Below are 22,112 nucleotides of genomic sequence, written 5' to 3' on the forward strand. Positions count from 1 at the left end.
AAGACTTTTTTATACCATTAAAAGAACAAGAAAAATATATATGTCGATGTTCCCCTGGATATATTTCTAATCCAGATATCTCACGTTCAGCCTGTTTCCGCGATCCTTGTCTGGTACATTTACCATCTGGTGTAATTACAGCTCCAGGTTATTCTAATGGTCTATGTAACTGCGGTCCTATGTATACTAACTTACATGACAATAAACATTTTCCGTGTACAGCGTGTCCGGATCCCCATTTTGATGAGGAAAAACAAGAATTATCTATTTGGATGAAGTGTAAGATTGATAAAAATAATATTGAAATACATAAAGGAACATATCCATGTTCAAATTTTGAAGATATTGAACGTGGATGTGCAAAGGTAATTTTAAAGGCAAAATTTGTATCCAAGACTGATTTGATTGATTACGAAAATACCGAAAAATTTTTAATCGATTTATGAATTCACTCAATATTAAAAACAAAACTAAATAATGTTTGCATGTAACTCTGATGGTAGTATAGAAATCCCATTATCTTATTTCAAAAAATTACACTTTTATCCTCCTGCTTTACCTTTAGGAACAATTGTTCTAACCAACTATCATCATCATAATATTAATAATGTTGATAAGAATGATGATGATGTTACCTTTGAAAATAATAGTGTAGAAGACTTACAATTATTTGTACAATACTTACTCATAAAATTGAAAAGGAAATTTATTATGAAATTGGATTCCCATTCAGTCTGTGATTACTCTCCTAATATAAATAATGTTGCACAGTTCTTAGAAAATGGGAGTGGGAGTGGTAAAATTAACATTTTATTTATTAATATTCCAATTTTCTTTTTCCCTGATATTAAAAAAGATGAGCCATTACATAAACGGATATTACGAGTTGTATCCAACACTCATAAAATTACTCAGCTAGTGGAAGAATATATGTCTTCAAAATACAAATCCTCACAGAAAAAATAATGTTATATGATAACGTTACAACTTGTTTTGAAAATTATGGCATTAAATGTCTCTGTAATACAAATTTTCGAATGGATTATTTTGAACAAATGACTAAACAAAAATTCAAATTTTCCTTTTTTACAGTAGGAAATGTAACCACTTTTCTTGAAAGAATATATGGGAGAGACAATTTAAAACATCCGATATGGTCTTTGTCAGTACACACAACAACACCGGAAGAGTCCGTTATGGTTTTGAGAATTTTAACGTGAAATTTTGTAATGGATGTAAGAAAGAAATAATAGGAGATGGTATACCTTCGTCTTACCATACTGGATCGCTAAAAATTGTTTCAAACAATCCTCCTTCAGTTCAATATTTTGATAATACAGGACGTGAGTTGTTTCAGAGTATAAGCAAAAGTAATAATTTTGTAGCAACGGCTGCCTACTATCTCTATTGTGCATTAAGTGATGATGAGTATCCCTTATGTAATTTATATGGGAAATGTTTTTGTAATGAAAATTACCGATGGAATTATATTTTATCTGTTCTGAAGAAAAGCTTCAAACCTAAGGAGATGTCACAATCAAAAATTGAAGATGCAGTTCATTTTATATATGGAGATAAACCATACTTTTTAAACATAACAAATAAGGAAAATAATCAATATCATATTGTTATATCAAATTTAAAATTTCGATGTTTCAAAGAACGAGGTTCAATGAATATTCTTTATGATCAGGAAAAATGTTGTATTCAAGTACAATTTTTAGATGTTTATGGAAACATTTTACGAACTTCTTGGTTTAAATTATTCGATGAATATTATTATATCCAAATTGGTATTCGCAAAGTTATTACTCCCATAATGTTATTAGCATTTGTAAGTCATTATTATTATTTTGTATTTAGGGATTTTGAAGTTGGCATGTATTGTTCGTTCTTCAAATGGATTAATGATGAAAATAGTGATAATATAGATTATAATTATGATACAGAGGCAAGTAACGACTACAAAGAATATGGAAGTAGTGATTATGAAAGTAGTGATGAAATATTTGTTTAATAAAAAGAATATATATATATATTTTTTCAGTTTTTTATTAATTTTATTTAAAATAAATGTTTATAAAATAAATAAATAATATATAAAATGACTTTGAGTGACGTTTTGTTTGTTTTATTTTTATATAAAATATCGAATTTAACTATAAAGGGGAAAATATTATTTCTGTTTTCTTAAATTTTATCTCAAATTATAAAGTAACTATGAATATTTTAATCAAAATGTATATTTTGTTTTTTTTATTTTAAATATAAATAAAAAATTATACATAAAATTAATAATATTATATATTTAATATCTGTGATAAATAAAATTATGTTTATAAAATTAACAAAACTTAAACATCAAAAATTTTATATTATATAGAAATGTTTATAAGTTTTATTTTACAATAAAATTTGGAAAAATATATAAATCCATAAAGAATTAATTGATTCTCTTCTTTTTTTTTTGCCTTAATTAAAATATAACCAATACAAAATTTGGAGTTATAAATAAAATTTGATGTCTTATTTGGGAAACTATTCAAGATCTGATTTGCCTAATAAGCCAATGAATGGTCCACCACCGGCTTATGGTCCACCACAGGGTCCCCACTGACCACAGGCTGGTGGTCAACCCCATTTTTTTCCACAAAATATTTTTTATGGATGAGATACCATATCTAATAAAAAAAAAAAGAATGATGTGCTGTTACACTGCCCCTAGATATCATTCGGTTCCCAAGAGTTCGACTTAATCAAACCAGAAATGCTGCTCTTCAAATCAAGGGTCTTAAAATGTTGAATGCCGTTCCCAATCATATCAAAGACTGTACCTCTCCCAACTAGTTTAAGAAAAAAAATGTAAAGTGAGTATAATAAGAGTTTTGGTGAACTTTTGGGATTCCTGTGTCTGTGGGTGTGTGTGTGTGTGTGTGTGTGTGTGTGTGTGTGTGTGTGTGAGTGTGTGTGTGTGTCTGTGTGTCTTTTTGTGTGTGTGTGTGTGTGTCTTTGTGTCTTTGTGTGTGTGTGTGTGTGTGTCTTTGTGTCTTTGTGTGTGTGTGTGTGTGTGTGTCTTTGTGTGTGTGTCTTTGTGTGTGTGTGTGTGTGTCTTTGTGTGTGTGTGTCTTTGTGTGTGTGTGAGTGTGTCTTTGTGTGTCTTTGTGTCTTTGTGTGTGTGTGTGTGTCTTTGTGTGTCTTTGTGTGTGTAAGTGTGTGTGTCTTGGTGTCTTTGTGTGTCTTTGTGTGTGTGTGTGTCTTTGTGTGTCTTTGTGTGTGTAAGTGTGTGTGTCTTTGTGTGTGTGTGTCTTTGTGTGTGTAAGTGTGTGTGTCTTTGTGTGTGTGTGTGTCTTTGTGTCTTTGTGTGTGTGTGTAAGTGTGTGTGTCTTTATGTGTGTGTGTGTGTGTGTGTGTGTGTCTTTATGTGTGTGACTTTGTATGTGTGTGACTTTGTAAGTGTGTGTGTGTGTGTGTGTGTGTGTGTGTGTGTGTGTGTGTGTGTGTGTGTGTGTGTGTGTGTGTGTGTGTTTGTGTTTGTGTGTGTGTGTGTGTCAGAATGTGTGTGTGTGTGTGTGTGTGTGTGTGTGTGTGTGTGTGTGTGTGTGTGTGTGTGTGTGTGTGTTTGTGTTTGTGTGTGTGTGTGTGTCAGAATGTGTGTGTGTGTTTGTGTGTGTGTGTGTCTTTGTGGTAGACTCATGATCACCGATCATCCCACCAGACTCCATCATATTCTCTCAGCCCGAAGCCGTGCACCATGGTATGTTGAACAAATATATTCCTCCTCTTCCTCTCCAGCATCATCAATCTCTTCCACTACCTCCTCCATATCTTGATCCACTTGATCTTCCAACGCCTGATCCGCTTCATCCTCCACATCCTCCAAACCTCCCTCCTCCATCTCATCCAACGCCTTCCTCTTTTTAATAATAATCCCATTGTTATAAATATAATAATTTTTGTACTGATTGTGCCAAATTTTTTTATGAATTGTTTGTTGTGGAAGATAAGCTATCACTTTAGTTATTTGATAATCGGGTAAAAGTTGTAAATTAAATTTTGCAAGTCTTGGTATTGATATAATCTTTTTTTGTGTAATAATAGTAAATTTTTGCAATAACTCACAATGCATATGCCATGCAGTGGATAATGATATATGTTTTCTTTTGGACCAATTTTTATCTTTTTCAAAATATTTAATAAGATGCTCAATGATAAGCTCATCATATTTAATTACATCATCAATACAAATGTACATATCAATAGTTTTAAGAGTTTTTTTATTTGCTTTTAATACTTTTTGATAATTTATACAATTATTAATAATATACTCCCTTAATGAACTTTGTTTTAAACTTTGGGTAATATCTCTTACCCCATCTAAAAGAAACAACATTAAATACACAACCTCGTTGATAAAAAGTATCATTTTGGTTTTTTCAAATTTAAAAGGGGAATGAGTTCTAGAATACACTGAAAGTGAAAAATCCTGATCATCCTCTTCATATAAAATATTTTGATTATGAATTTGCGTGAAAAATCTTTCATACCAGACAAATTTATTATCAGCTGTTAGTCCTGACATGTCATAAATTTTATGATATATTAATTGACTTCTGCTAAGATTGTTTGGATAAGTAAAAGTAATATGAGAATCATCGATATTATTATTATAATATAATTTATCTGATATAAATAATTGTCTTGTTAGATTAAATCTCAGGGGGAAATAATATAATCCAGGGGTTTTTTTAATGTTAAACTTCTCATTATTTATATGTTCGATTTGTATGTTAATTGAAAGTTTATCCTTTTTATTCATCTTTTTTTTATACAAAAACATATACACATACAAACTCACACTCAAACACAAAAAACACACACCCAAAACACACACATAAAGACACACACACTTACACACACACATACACAAAGACACACGCACATACACACACAAAGACACACACACACACACACACACACAAAGACACACACACTTGCACACACACACAAAGACACAAAGACACACACACACACACAAAGACACAAAGACACACACACACACACAAAGACACAAGATTCAGATTCAGATGTTTTAGATTCAGATGTTTATTCAGGTAAGGTATATACATACAAGTGATGTTACATTAATGGATTGATATATAGATAGAGCTAGTACATACAATGCCTAAAGCCACTATTACGCAATGCGTTTCGGGCAAGAAAAAACATTAATATCTAGAACTTAATACTAATTGAGCATAAAGAATAAAAGATGTTGAGAACAAATACAAATAAAGATAAAAAAAAAAAGGGGGAACATGACTGAAAAAGCAGCACAAATACAATAGGTTGACAAACAGTGTTGATTAAAAAAAAAAAAAAAAGAAAAGAAAATAACAGACATGGATTGACAATAGAGGAGTGAGGTAGATTACAGGGAATTTATTAGGTAGTGTTTAGTTTTTATCTTAAACTGGTTGAGAGAGGTACAGTCTTTAACATGGTTGGGAAGGTCATTCCACATTCTGGGCCCCTTGATTTGCAGAGCATTTCTAGTTTGATTAAGACGTACTCTAGGAATATCAAAACTGTATTTATTTCTGGTGTGGTGCTCATGGGTTCTGTTACAACCTTCTATGAAGCTTTTAAGATCAGGATTGGCATTATAGTTTAGCGTTTTATATATGTATAATACACATGAGAGAATGTGCAGTGACTTAATATCTAACATATTAAGAGATTTGAGTAGGGGTACCGAGTGATGTCTGGGGCCAGAGTTGGATATTGTTCTAATAGCGGCTTTGTGTTGGGTAATTAGAGGACGTAAGTGATTTTGGGTAGTAGAACCCCAAGCACAAATACCATAGTTGAGATAAGGATAGATAAGGGAGTAATAGAGAGTCACCAGAGCAGGGCGTGGTACATAATATCTGATCTTAGAAAGAATGCCCACAGTTTTTGAAACTTTTTTTGATATATTTAGAATGTGTCCCTGGAAATTCAGCTTGTGGTCAATGAGAATGCCAAGGAATTTGCCATCTAATTTGTTACAAATTTGGGTATTGTTTATTTTGAGATTTATAAGACTAGAGGATTTATTGCCAAACAGAATATAGAAGGTTTTGTCAATGTTAAGGGTGAGTTTGTTGGCAGTTAGCCAAAGATGGACTTTATTTAGCTCAGTATTTACTGTGGCATTTAGAGCAAGAGGGTCAGGACTGGAGTAAATGAAGGTTGTGTCGTCAGCAAATAGAATTGGTTTGAGGTGTTGGGAGGCATTTGGAAGGTCATTAATGTAGATGAGAAAGAGGAGAGGGCCAAGTATGCTGCCCTGAGGAACACCAATGTTGATGGGTAGGGTGGGAGAAATTGTATTATTCACAGAAACATATTGGAGCCTGTCAGTAAGGTAGGACTCGAGGTATTGTAGGGAGTGTCCTCTGACTCCATAATGATGTAGTTTAAGAAGAAGGTTTTGGTGGTTGACAGTATCAAAAGCTTTACGCAGGTCCACAAATAACCCAACAGGGAGCTCCTTTTTATCAAGAGCTGTATGAATCGAGTTAAGCATACTAATAAGTGCATCGTTAGTGCTTTTTTTGGGTCTGAAGCCATATTGGCAAGGGCTAAGTATATTGAGTTTGGCTAGATATGAGTAAAGCTGCTTGTATATAAGTTTTTCAAAAATTTTTGACAAGTTTGGCAGGATTGATATAGGTCTGTAGTTGTTAACATCTGTGGGGTCACCACATTTGTGGACAGGCGTTACTCTCGCTTTTTTTAGAATATCTGGAAAGGTTTGGAGTTCAAGTGACTTGTTGAAGAGCAAAGCAATAGCAGGGGCTAAAGATCTGGAGGCTTTTTTGTAAATTAAAGTTGGTATCTCCTCAAGGGCACCAGACTTGGTTTTAAGGGAAAGGATTATCTCATTGACGTCAGTGGAGTTAATAGGCTTTAGGTACAGAGACTGTGGATAGTTACCTGTAAGATAGTCCTTAATGTCAGTACTGGAAGATGGAATATCATTTGCAAGGGATGAACCAATGGAAGAGAAGAACCTATTGAACTCAATAGCAGAATCAGAGGCTGAAAGCTGACCATCGTTATTAGACAGGAGAGTCGGTTTGTTATTTAAAGATTTCTTTGATCCCAATATTTGTGAAATTGTGCTCCAAGTTTGTTTAATGTTGCTCTTTATTTGAGTAAATTTATCTTCGTAGTAATTAGTTTTGGCTCGTCTAATTATCTTAGTTAGCAATAATGAGTAATTCTTTGAGAATTCTTTGGAGACAATTCCTAACCTATACTTCTTCTCAAGGTCGTGTTTTTTGTTAATGGATTTCAGTATTCCCTTTGTAAGCCAAGGATTGTTAAGCCTTTTGCTTGTGACTTGTTTTGTAAGCCTAGGACAGTGGGTGTTATAAAGGCTAAGAGTTGTTTGTAGAAAAGATTGCACTGCTAGGTTGATGTCCCCTATGTTACCTAATTCGGACTCCCAGTTGACATTATCAGCAGCAGTTATAAAATTGTTTATAGCAGTTTCATTGTGCAGCCTAAAGCTTAACTCCCTTGTTTCTAGAGGTGGTTTGCTAATGTTAGTTAAGAGAAATGTGGGGTAGTGGTCTGTAGTGCTATCGGTGATTATACCTGAAGTAAGCGGAGAGGTTATGTTGGTCCAGATGTGATCTAGAGTCGTGGCAGTGCTATCAGTGATTCTAGTAGGTCTAGTGATTAAGGGTATGAGGAGGCAGGAATTCATACAGTTGAGGAAGCTAACAGCAGTAGGGTGTTCTGGCTCGCAGAGGTCAATATTAAAGTCCCCTGCGATAATTAGGTGGTTTTTGTTCAGTCTGTTATCAAGTATTAGATTTCTAAGGTTTGAGTTGAATACAGACACATCAGTGTTGGGAATTCTATAGACTGCACCCACAGACAGGACAGACTCGGCACCCTTGACTCTGAAGCTGGCGAAGATATACTCCCCATAGCAGTCTCTAGTTCTAATTTCTTTTAGGCATGTTAGTTCTTGGTGGTAGTAAAGAGCAGTGCCACCACCTCTCTGAAGTTGACGACAGTTGTGAATTGCTGAGTAGTTAGGCATGTTAAAGAGTTGAGTAGTATCCTCTTTCAACCATGTTTCAGTAAGTATAATAAAAGAGAATTTGTTGCCAATAGTTTCAATCAAGGCACTAACATCATCGAAGTGTTTACCTAGGGATCTAACGTTCAAATTGATTACAGAGATATTGTGATTATGAGTTAATACATTGTTTACATCATGTGCTGCAAAATATCTGCAATTTAGATCATTAAAGTGATTATTGTCATAGATAGTGGATAAGAGGTTAAGTTCTGGGTCTATACTTGACTGCATAAAAGAAGCTGATTGTAGAATCAGAAATAAGTAGAAAAAAGCTATAAAATAGGGAAAAATATATACACAATACTGTACAAAACAAACACAAAAGGGGCTTACAGGGGTACAATGGAGTAAGGGAGTATGGCTAGGCTAGGCAACCTAGGCAATTAATGAGATTAAAGAAAAAACATGTAAACATGGACTATACAAAACACAAGATATGGAAATACAAAACAAAAAATATAAGCAAGACTAAGCAATACAAAAAAACAAAAAAACAAATTGAGCAAAAATGAGGTAGATTGCTTACGAGTACTCACAGGTACACTGTAAGTAACAATTTGCAATTTGAGATGCAGGCAAAGCCAGGGGTACAATGGAGTAAGGGAGCATGGCAAGGCTAGGCAACCTAGGTAATAAATGAAATCAAAGAAAAGTTGAATAATAAACATAGGCAAATTTAAGCTAATGATTAATAACTATAGATAGTTCAGTAATGACTGTATAATTAAAAAGACCTGAAGAACTACTTAATAACTCAATTAAATAATTTCGGTAAATGACTAGGTAAGAGTAAGTTAAAAATTAAGTCCGAAAATGAACCAAGGAGACTTAGGATACCTAGCCCCACTAGTTGACAGGGGGTTAATTAAGTTAATTCATTGGGAGTGATAAGGTGAGACAAACCACATTGGGAGAGGAAAGTGTTGAGGTTTTCTTCTCTAGTAATAGTAAACATTTTGCCCTCTGCGGTTTTTCTCACCTTTATCAGACCATCTCTAACGAAGCACTGATGAATAGCATCTGGGTTTTGTTGCCGGATTTGACGCAGGCGGTAGAGGATTTGCTGTCTGTTCCTGGTCAAGCACTCGTTGATGTATAATCCCTTCCGTAGGGATGCAGCTGTCCGGACTAGATTGGATTTCGTGAACTGGGAAGACAGCTTCAGGCGAATTTTCCGTTGATTTAGACCTGATGGATTCTTTTTGCCTACTCTGTAGGCAGCAACAACGTCAGTTTTGTTTAGATTGAGCTGCAATTTGTTTTTTAAGAGATCCTGAGCTATTTCGAAACAATTTTCACCTTCATGTTCCACAGGTATATCTTGGGACGACACGATAACAGAGTCTAGCAGCTTTTGCTGGTCTTGTTCCTCCTGGGAGACGGAACGTTGAGCTGAAAATGTACTGATACATGCAGTCATTTTGCTGAGAGCTTCCTCCTGCTTTTTTAAGGCTTCATCAGTTTTCCGAAGGTTGTTTACCTCATGGAGATCATTCAAATCATGCTGTAGTTGGTCTTGGCTAGCCTTGTAGTTTCTAATATCCTCGCGGAGGAGGGTTATTTCTTGTTGTTGTTGTTGGAGATTAGCGCGGTTCGCTAGATTCTCATTGAGAAGACTCAAGATGATAGAATTTTGTGATTCGAGGACTAGGCACAACTTTTTGAACCACAGATTCTCGGTCCAGTTAGTGAATTCCGGTGAGGGACCGGAAGCTCGCTTGAGTTGATTATACTGGGATGCTAGCATGTTCATAGGAGAGGGTTGAGAGGACTCTGCTCCTTTGCTCAATGGGGTGGAGGGGAGGGCAGCCCCGCCACCCCGGACCCCAGAGCTTCCAGACGGAGAAACACGGATATTGTTATTGTTGGCCGGGATGGATGTCTTGTTAAGGGGTTTGCTGCCCTTATTTCCCTGCACAGTCACATTTTTAGGAGACATGATTGGTTAGAATGGACTGAGGGGTATATGTTGAGAAGAAACTTGCGTCAGGCAGCGCAGTGGCGGCAGCATGTACTGGTACTCACACCGTAGAGGATTGTTTTGAAACGTATTTGAGATGGAATGAGTTGATTTAGGTCGGTTACTTTGGTTTTGCTATAACATGCTTGGACTCCATGTACTTAGCTGCCTGTGGGTGGTGGTCTACATCATCTGGCGTAAGTTTAAGGGCTGATATACAGCTTATAGTGAGGAGCGTAGCGTGCGTAGCGTCCTCCCTCGATCAGACACGATGACCAACTCGATCAGACACGATGACACGATGACAAAGACACACAAGAGGTTCCAGGAGGTCTTCACAATAGAACAGGGTGAGGTCACTGTGCTAGGAGAAAGGGAGGTAAACCAGGCGGCCTTGGAGGAGTTCGAAATTACGAGAGAGGAGGTCAAGAGACACCTGCTGGATCTGGATGTTAGAAAGGCTGTTGGTCCAGATGGGATCTCACCATGGGTACTGAAAGAGTGTGCAGAGGCACTTTGCCTGCCACTCTCCATAGTGTATAGTAAGTCACTAGAGACGGGAGACCTACCAGAAATATGGAAGACGGCGAATGTGGTCCCAATATACAAAAAGGGCGACAGACAAGAGGCACTGAACTACAGGCCAGTGTCCTTGACTTGTATACCATGCAAGGTGATGGAGAAGATCGTGAGAAAAAACCTGGTAACACATCTGGAGAGAAGGGACTTTGTGACAAATTGCCAACATGGATTCAGGGAGGGTAAATCTTGCCTTACAGGCTTGATAGAATTCTACGATCAGGTGACACAGATTAAGCAAGAAAGAGAGGGCTGGGCGGACTGCATTTTCTTGGATTGTCGGAAAGCCTTTGACACAGTACCGCATAAGAGGCTGGTACATAAGCTGGAGAGACAGGCAGGTGTAGCTGGTAAGGTGCTTCAGTGGATAAGGGAGTATATAAGCAATAGGAAGCAGAGAGTTACGGTGAGGGGTGAGACCTCCGATTGGCGTGAAGTCACCAGTGGAGTCCCACAGGGCTCTGTACTCGGTCCTATTTTGTTTCTGATATATGTAAATGATCTCCCGGAGGGTATCGATTCATTTCTCTCAATGTTTGCGGACGATGCTAAAATTATGAGAAGGATTAAAACAGAAGAGGACTGTTTGAGGCTTCAAGAAGACCTAGACAAGCTGAAGGAATGGTCGAACAAATGGTTGTTAGAGTTTAACCCAACCAAATGTAATGTAATGAAGATAGGTGTAGGGAGCAGGAGGCCAGATACAAGGTATCATCTGGGAGAGGAAATTCTTCAGGAGTCAGAGAAGGAAAAAGACTTGGGGGTTTATATCACGCCAGACCTGTCTCCTGCAGCACATATCAAGCGGATAACATCAGCGGCATATGCCAGGCTGGCCAACATACGAACGGCATTCAGAAACTTGTGTAAAGAATCATTCAGAACTTTGTATACCACATATGTCAGGCCAATCCTGGAGTATGCAGCCCCAGCATGGAGTCCATATCTAGTCAAGGATAAGACTAAACTGGAAAAGGTTCAAAGGTTTGCCACCAGACTAGTAATCGAGCTGAGAGGTATGAGCTACGAGGAGAGACTACGGGAATTAAACCTCACTTCGCTGGAAGACAGAAGAGCTAGGGGGGGAGGGACATGATCACCACATTTATGACAGAGCCCGATAGGCTCATGAATCTGTACACCTGTTGATTGACGGTTGAGAGGCAGGACCAAAGAGCCAGAGCTCAACCCCCGCAAACACAACTAGGTGAGTACAACTAGGTGAGTACACATACAAAGTCACACACATAAAGACACACACACACAAAGACACAAAGACACACACACACAAAGAGACACACACACTTACACACACACACAAAGACACAAAGACACACACAAAGACACACAAAGACACACACACACACACACACACACAAAGACACACACACACAAAGACACAAAGACACACACACACAAAGACACAAAGACACACACACACACACTTACACACACAAAGACACACACACTTATGTCGTATGTTGGCCAGGCTGGCCAACATACGAACTGCATTCAGAAACTTGTGTAAAGAATCATTCAGAACTTTGTATACCACATATGTCAGGCCAATCCTGGAGTATGCAGCCCCAGCATGGAGTCCATATCTAGTCAAGGATAAGACTAAACTGGAAAAGGTTCAAAGGTTTGCCACCAGACTAGTACCCGAGCTGAGAGGTATGAGCTACGAGGAGAGACTACGGGAATTAAACCTCACTTCGCTGGAAGACAGAAGAGTTAGGGGGGACATGATCACCACATTCAAGATTCTGAAGGGGATTGATAGGGTAGATAAAGACAGTCTATTTAACACAAGGGGAACACGCACAAGGGGACACAGGTGGAAACTGAGTGCCCAAATGAGCCACAGAGATATTAGAAAGAACTTTTTTAGTGTCAGAGTGGTTGACAAATGGAATGCATTAGGGGGTGATGTGGTGGAGGCTCACTCCATACACAGTTTCAAGTGTAGATATGACAGAGCCCGATAGGCTCAGGAATCTGTACACCTGTTGATTGACGATTGAGAGGCGGGACCAAAGAGCCAGAGCTCAACCCCCGCAAACACAACTAGGTGAGTACAACTAGGTGAGTACTTACACACACAAAGACACACACACAGATGAGTCACAGAGATGTTAGGAAGTTTTCTTTTAGCGTGAGAGGAGTGGGGAAATGGAATGCACTTCAGGAACAGGTTGTGGAAGCAAATACTATTCATAATTTTAAAACCAGGTATGATAGGGAAATGGGACAGGAGTCATTGCTGTAAACAACCGATGCTCGAAAGGCGGGATCCAAGAGTCAATGCTCGATCCTGCAAGCACATATAGGTGAGTACATATAGGTGAGTACACACACACACAAAGACACACACACACACACACACAAAGACACACACACACACACACACACACACACACACACACACAAAGACACACACACACACACACAAAGACACACACACACAAAGACACACACACACACACACACACATTCTGACACACAAAACGCATTCTCACACAGGAATCACACACACACAAAAAGACACACACACACACACACACACACACACACACACACACACACACACACACACACACACACACACATATTCTGACACATAAAACGTATTCTCACATAGGAATCATACACACACACACACACATATTCTGACACATAAAACGTATTCTCACACAGGAATCACACACACATTCTCACAAATACACACACACACACACACACACACACACACTCATTCTTACACACACACACACAAAGACACACACACAAAGACACACACAAAGACACACACACACACACACACACACACACACACACACACACACACACACACACACACACACACACACACACACACAAAGACACACACACAAAGACACACACAAAGACACACACACACACACACACACACAAAGACACAAAGACACACACACACACACAAAGACACAAAGACACACACACACACTAGTGAAAATCCTCTCGTTGGCTCCGCCCACTTCACCCGTGATTGGTGCTCCATCTAGCCAATCACAGCAGACCGGCCGCACAGTTACCACGACTCACATACCAAACACTTAATTGTTTTAAAACAGTAAAATTAACTCTTTTTTTAATACTTATTTAAAAAAGAAAGAATAGCTCATGACAGAATTGATGATAAAAGAAATTGACCATGGTCTTCAGCCTTTTATTCACATCACCCAAAGTTTGGTTGATGAAAATAAATCTTTTTTAAATACAAATAAGTATCTGACAGATTTGACAGAAAACATTAAATTGTCAAATCTTCATCACCCAGCCAAATCTTTTATTAATTCTATCAATGAAAACCTAAATTTTAAATCCCAAAATGATTTTAATAAAATTATGAAAAATATTTTGCATGGTGATGTAGAATCCCCTATTCTAAATATTATAGAAAACAAAGCTCTTAAACAACATATGTTAAAAAAATACCCATTTAAACTCTATGAAGAACACATTAACAATGTAAATAAACTTGCCCAAGATCTTGGGTTTGAAAACGAAACTCAATTTCTTGAATATTTAGAAAGTAATCCTTCACCAACTGATTCCAAATTAACTAAAATTTTTAACACTATGACCAAATGGGCTGGTAAACATAAAAGTTTGATATTGATATCTGCGATATTATTAGGTGTAGGTGTTGCTTTTCTTGAATATTTGAACAAATACAATCGGAAGAACAGTGGTTGTTTTAGATACCATGTTGGAAAAGGACATTCCCTAAAAAAAGAAGTATATTTGACCAGATTTTGTAAATTCCCTATCAATCGGGTTGATTATATTAACTATGACATACTAAATGATAATACTCATCCATTGTTCAATAAAAAAGTCTGGAACTGTCAATTTGATATTCCAAATTCTGCAGAAACCCAAAACATATTAAATTTGGGCTGTAAGGGAATATGTTGTCCCCATAACTACAATTATCTTTCACAATTTGTCAAGGGTTATGAACCTATTTCTAATTTAGAAAATAAAGAAATATTTTATATATATAAATGTGAACAGGGAACAATTTTAAGAAATATTGCCGAAATTTTAGGAGATGGTATTGGTGAAGTGATTCAAGGCATTGGGCAATCTGATATATGGCAATTTATATTGAAATTAATTAAAAATATTGGCTGGGTTATACTTTTAATTTTATTATTAATAATAATGTTAGGCCCATTGATAATGGTGATCAAATAGCGACATATGAGTGCACTAATGGGTGGTGTAGTGTATGGTGCATTGATGTAATAATATACAATATTTACTCACTGAGCTTATTTGCAAAGAAAATGTTTAACTACCATTGCAACATTCATTAACATATTTCATAAATAATTCTCGAGGTAACCCACCATATTCATATGCAATGTATATGAAGGATATACCCCAGGGGACCTCTGTTATATGTCCATCAATATTTCGTAAAATTTTCCATGATTTTAAATTTTCTTTTTCCTTTTCTAAAAAGGAAATTTTATATTGAACTTCAACACTGTAATGGGAATAAATTTCTGATGATTGTGGTAGCGGTGGTTGTGGTGGTGGTGGTGGTGGTGGTAGTGGTGGTGGCGGTGGTGGTGGTGGTGGTAATTGATAAAAATATTTTGAAGGAAAATCATAAACGTAACATGAAGAAGGTGGAATTACATAAATTGAATGTGGCACTGAAGTCATATAATAAGGTACAATCATATATTGAGTTGTTTGTAATGGTATTTGTGGAATGGTTGGTTGATAATAATAATCATTTCGATGACACCCATATTCTTCACAACCACCACCACTATTCCAACTTTCAGCATCACCATTTACTCCAGCTTCCACCATGATTCCTCTCAGTATTCTGGTAAATGAATTCTCAAATTTCTTTATTATATTGATCAATATTAAAAAAATAAATAAATACTCTTAACATTTTCATAATGAAAACTGTTACTGTCTCTGATATTGCAATTTCAACTTACATAGTACATCGTATATCACAACGAAAAACAATGGAGATTCTTCAACAAAGAAATGGAAGTAAGTATTTTAAAAATATTATCATTAAGAATATACCATGGAAAAATATTCCTCCCAATTTCCCCAAAGCTTTCTTAGATGAAAATCCTAACGACTTTGAAGTTAAATTCACAACGCTAGGTTGTAACATGCTAAAATGTTATTATGATGTAAAAACTGCTTGTCAGCCCGGATCTGGATCAGCTATTTTAATAAACGAACGTGAATATGCCTGTAGTGAAGCATGTTATACTGTTCATAATGAGGTCCTTGAATTTCTTCAAGAAAGATTTGGTAATGATTTAAAATCTATTCTAAACAATACAGAAACAGACAATCATTATTTCTCGAAACCTATTCCCGTTGAAACTTGGTCGATTAATGTCAAGGAATCTAACGAAAATTATTGTGGTGTACAGTTGTCTGCACTTAAAACATTGGCTCTAAGACCTTCAAGTCGATGGAGTCCTTCTAATGAAAACGATTTACAATCTTATCAAAAGAACCCCATTGCCTATGCCAAGAATACAAATACATATCAACTGAGAAAAGCTGTTGCTGGCTTAATCGATGCTCCACCATTGACATGGAATATTCAGCAACAGAATATAAACTTTAACTCAATCTATTGTAAATTCTTTCATAAATACTACGATAGCCAGTCAGATCAATGCCATAGTCATGTCCACCGCCAGATATTAGGTTTTATATTTGGCAATCAAGTTATCAACCAATTAACCGATGGTGAATTAGTGGACTTACTTAATCCAACATCAGGAATGAGTATGATTCTTATGGATAAATTGAACAAACAAAATTATATGGATGTTGACAGAGGTTATATTGAAACAGTTGTTCCACAGTCAATACTCGAAAAAGAACAATTTGTTGACGAAGCGGATATAGTAGTATCCTCCGAAAATGTATCATTTATTGAACAGTATACTACTACAACTACTAATTTCATAGATGTTATAATAACACGTTTAGAATCTGAGTTTTCCGATTTATTATCATTAATAAAAGATGAGGCTATTACTATAACCGAAATTGAAGTTACAACTCGAGTGCCTAAGATAATTTCAAGACTGTTAAAATATTTCTCCGAAAACATTCTTCATTATTATTATCTGTAATTATGGTAGAAGCTTCATCTCAACAAATGATTATTCAACTTTTGGCGATGATCATTCGATCATCTATGGTTGAAATGAGCATTCAATTTTCAATACGGCTTTTATCCGTTTTATCTTCGTCTTTATCCCTTGTTTTATCTGTGGGATTAGTGTTGTTACCATTAGAATTATATTTATCAATAGGTAATATTGGTGGGTACAATAATGAAATAACTCATGCTGCATTAGAAAACCTTCGCCATAAAATAATTAATCAATTGTTAGAACAAGATATAAACTTTGGACAATATATTAAATTGGGGCCTCCACAGTCTATAACCACACCACAAATAACACCAGATATGATATATTTATCTGCCATAAATGAAATAATACGCATTTATCCCCAATGTATAAACATAATTGGTATGGATGGAACTACCACAAATTCTTTAGAAGAGAACAAGATGATTTTAAGCCTGCTTAGTCAGTTTGATGTAAACAGCCTTGGTCAAGCAATTACTCACAAGATTAATTCTAAAACCTATGATAGAGATTCTAAAGTGATAGATATGAGTAATTATATCATTAATGAAGCTAAATATAAACATTATCCCATTCAAACTGCAGATTTGGAATTACAAGAAGTAGAAAATTTAATTTCAAATTCTAAAAGGGATATATTAATTTTATGTTTAGCTTTGATATTTTTAATTGTCAGTCTGTTCCTCTTTCTCTTCAAGAAGCAACTTTATTCTTTTTATACACTAGGCATAAGTAATTGTTTTTATATATATTGGTCTCTTTCTACAGCTTGGTTAAATTAAAAGCCATAATAAATATTATATGAGTGTGTGTGTGTGTGTGTGTGTGTGTGTGTGTCTGTGTATGTGTGTGCATCCGGTGGTATTCTGAGGCCCCCAAAATAACAACTTGGACCATTTTTATATAAAGAGCTTCACACCAACAGAGAGATCAGACAAGACTCAATTCGTCTCGTTGATAGAGCCGGTGCCTGTCTGGGTGTAGGTCTTTATGCTGAGTCCAGTCCCATTCCCTTTTTTAATTCTACTAACTCCAAAGGTTTTAATGAGTAAATGTCCTCCATTGTACAAGGTGAATACATGCTTGTCATATGTGGCAAAGACCTCGATCCCCTTCACATATTAAACATATGGAATGGTATCCGTATGGATAGTTCCCTTCCCAAAATTAGCATGTCATTGTTCACTCTGAACAAAATCTACCCAAATGAGTTTCCCTTAACTCAATCTACCCCAGACCTTTCCCCCCCAAAAAAAAACACCAACATCAAAAAGACATTATCAGATGATAATGATCTTAACCCACCCTTCAAGAAAAGAAAGAAAAATGCCATCAGAAGTAGGTTTGGAATGGTGAACCGAGACGATGAAGATTCATCTGAAGATTCATCTGAAGATTCATCTGAAGATTCATCTGAAGAATCATCTGAAGATTCATCTGAAGATTCCTCCTCGGAATCCTCTGATGAGGGGTCCCTCTCATTGAACAAGTAAGTAATGACATTTCACATAAATATTGGTGTTGGCGTTATGGTGTGTTAACTCAATGGCTCCCTGAAGTCCATTGGGCCAAATATTATATACAGTATCGGATAACATAATACTCGCCGGAACTTCGAGACCTGAGCTCTTCGTCGCTGGCCACTAGATTGTCCTCAATGAATAAAAAGGATGTGATAGCTCCTTACTCCCTCAGTCTACCTCGTAGTTCACGCCCAGTGACATGTGTTTAAATCCTTGAAGAAATCCATTCAGTATAGTGAGTGAAGTCGTATTCTCGTCGTTCCTTCTTAAGGGTTATAGTATTAATTTGTTTTTGTTTTTTTTGTTTTTTTTTTTGTGTGTGTGTAATTTTTGTAATTTTTTTGATGAATAATTGTCTAAAATTGAATTTTATGGAATGCCTAGGGATGTAAAAATTACAATGTAAAATTTACCAGCAATGAATATTGTTTCTCAATGATCATAGTTTTTTTTTTTTATAGTTTGGATGTTTATAGACTAATTTAATAATGGTCTGATTGTAACAACCTAAAAAAATTTCAGGACCCCAGTACTAAGCGGCTCATCAATCATCTGAACATGGCGCATGTTGGACCTGACACACAGTCCTCTTCCAACCCAAGAAACTGTCACTCAGGCAGTTGTCTAGAGGCTGGGTTTGTGCCCCGGGGCAGTGACAATGGACAACAGCAACCATCTCAACATAACATTTCTCAGTCCCAACATACTCAAGGGCACATCAAAGATGTCGCTGGTGGATGCCATGAAGGCATGGACGATGGGGCAATGGGCGAGACGAAGGGACAAAAAGTGTGTGAATGTGGCACTGTGGGGGGGGAGGCTCTCGTCTCCTGGCGATGCCCACATCAACACACTCTTGAGTGGTTAGATGAACAATCCCATCAACAACAACAAAAAATACAGCAACAACATCAAAAAAATAACATTTTGGGGAGTAGGGATGATGAAAGAGATGCAGATTCTGCCCAGACCACTAGTAATGAAAAGAAGGTTCGTTCTCCACGTTTCAGTGACTATTGTGAGGGTCAGTCAGCTCCATCCAACACTCAGGCTAATCCCAAGGTTGTAAGCATTGACTCGTCGTTTTACCAGTTCCTGAAGTTGGCACCCCCCGGTTTAGCCTACTACCCTCCTCTTAACAATGATCATGCAATGACAGCAGATGGAAATGAGGTTGATGATGTACAACCGATCGATCTCTCCCTTAAATCTAAATCATCAGCATCGCCAAAACTAACCTCTGTACAGTCAGCTCCATCCAACACTCAGGCTAATCCCAAGGTTGTAAGCATTGACTCGTCGTTTCTTAACAATGATCATGCAATGAGAGCAGATGGAAATGAGGTTGATGATGTACAACCGATCGATCTCTCCCTTAAATCTAAACCATCAGCATCGCCAAAACTAACCTCTGTACAGTCAGCTCCATCCAACACTCAGGCTAAGTCCCTGAAGTTGGCACCCCCCGGTTTAGCCTACTACTCTGCTCTTAACAATGGTCATGCAATGAGAGCAGATGGAAATGAGGTTGATGATGACGAACACAGATTCATATGTGATATTTGCCAAAAAGTATATAAGCGAAAAGAAGCCTTAACAGAACACCGTCGACTCCATACAGGGGAGAAGCCTTTTGAATGTGACAAGTGTTTCAAGAGGTTTTCTTACAGGGGTTCCCATTCTAGACATAAACAGAAACACTGTCCAGTTTTACACTGTTTTACTTTCTTCAAGTTCATCCAGGAGTTCTCGTCTAATAACACTTTTAAGGGACCTATTTGATAAGTCCCATCATAAGATTAATTTCATATATTCTATCTCGTTTAATTCTTTCCGCATGTTGAGAACTTTGTATAGGACGCTTCTTTTTGTATTTTTTCCAGTCTATCAATACTTTTGCCATTCTGCAGGACCAAAGCTGGTACATGATAGTCTATCAGAGACCTTTATACGCTAAATACATCATTCTTACTATTCTAATATTACCACCATATTTCGGGCTGTACCCCACTACAGTTCTGAGAGCCTTGAGTCTATCTCTACATCGTTGATGTAACTTATTGATTGCAGTTGAGGTACAAGGGACAGAGACTCCAAGGTATTTGAAAGAAGAGACATAGTCTATTGGTATGTCCCATCACTTAACCTATTTTCACTAATTGTAATATTTTTGGTATAAAAATTAGTACTTGCAAACTCAAAATATATGCAATAAGTCCTAAATCAGGCTTAATATATAAGATCAACGAAAAATGTTGTTTTTAATATAAATTATAAAAATCAATGTGTTTTCATAATAATAAATATCCCATTGGAAACTGGAAACAATTTCAATATTGAAGGGTTGGTTAGGTACTGTTACTAAAAGTATAATAGACTCAAAAGCTACACGAAAAACAACGTAGAAATAAATCACCATCGGAATCTTTCACGCAATCCCCAAAGGAATTAAATTTGGTTACAGATTCATTAATTAAAATGGGGGATTGGTAAACCCCACCGGAAGAAGATGGTTCCTTCCTCCCAATCTTGCAGTAACCATAAAATTTATTTCGTGTCATAATACAGTATGAAGGATCAGACTCTTATAATCAGTGAAAATTTTGATGAACTCCTCTCTCAAAGACACGAGTGTGTGTGTGTGTGTGGCTGTTGTGTTTAGCTAGTGTATGTAGTTAGCTGTTGGGTGTAGCTAGTGGGTGTAGCTAGTGTGTGTAGCTGTTGGGTGTGACTTGTGTGTGTGGCTGTTGTGTTTTGTAGCTAGCTGTTGGGTGTAGCTAGTGGGTGTAGCTAGTGTGTGTAGCTGTTGGGTGTGACTTGTGTGTGTGGCTGTTGTGTTTTGTAGCTAGCTGTTGGGTGTAGCTAGTGGGTGTAGTTAGTGTGTGTAGCTGTTGGGTGTGGCTTGTGTGTGTGTGTGTGTGTGGCTGTTGTGTTTAGCTAGTGTATGTAGCTAGCTGTTGGGTGTAGCTAGTGGGTGTAGCTAGTGTGTGTAGCTGTTGGGTGTGACTTGTGTGTGTGGCTGTTGTGTTTTGTAGCTAGCTGTTGGGTGTAGCTAGTGGGTGTAGCTAGTGTGTGTAGCTGTTGGGTGTGGCTTGTGTGTGTGTGTGTGTATGTGTGTGTGTTTGTGTGTGTGTGGTTGTTGTGTTTAGCTAGTGTATGTAGCTAGCTGTTGGGTGTGGCTTGTGTGTGTGTGTGTGTGTGTGTGTGTGTGTGTGTGTGTGTGTGTGTGTGTGTGTGTGGTTGTTGTGTTTAACTAGTGTATGTAGCTAGCTGTTGGGTGTAGCTAGTGGGTGTAGCTAGTGTGTTTAGCTGTTGGGTGTAGCTAGTGTGTTTAGCTGTTGGGTGTGGCTGGTATGTGTGGCTGGTAGGTGCAGCTTGTGAGTGCAGCTTGTGAGTGCAGCTTGTGGGTGCAGCTTGTGGGTTTAGCTGGTGTGTGTAGCTTGTCATGCGACCAGTGGGACGAGGGTCACCAATGGTCGGTGGGGGTCAACGCCTTTGAAAGTGTTCTATGTTGCTTTTATTGGACAGAATAAACAAAATGTGAAAACTAATAAAATTTATAGAAAATCTAACAAAATTCAAAAGTATATAATAATTTGAAACATTACGAACAAAAAAAAAGTGAGGTACCACTTGAGGCACCCATTCTCAGTCTGTATCCTTCTGGGACCCAGTGCATTAAACTTCCACACCCACACCCACAC

The 22,112-nt window shown here is 37.1% G+C and overlaps 1 protein-coding gene across 1 annotated transcript in view; it reads left to right on the forward strand.

Annotated features, from left to right (window-relative positions):
* Positions 1-22,112, forward strand: part of LOC138356132 (involucrin-like) — a 103,485-nt gene that overhangs the window by 36,886 nt on the left and 44,487 nt on the right. Inside the window, exon 3 of the mRNA XM_069311877.1 lies at positions 18,269-18,374. Within this exon, the coding sequence (XP_069167978.1) occupies positions 18,269-18,374 (106 nt within the window). The remainder of the gene's footprint in view (positions 1-18,268; positions 18,375-22,112) is intronic.

This window comes from Procambarus clarkii, chromosome 70 (genome assembly GCF_040958095.1).
Source record: "Procambarus clarkii isolate CNS0578487 chromosome 70, FALCON_Pclarkii_2.0, whole genome shotgun sequence".
Lineage (NCBI taxonomy): Eukaryota > Metazoa > Arthropoda > Malacostraca > Decapoda > Cambaridae > Procambarus > Procambarus clarkii.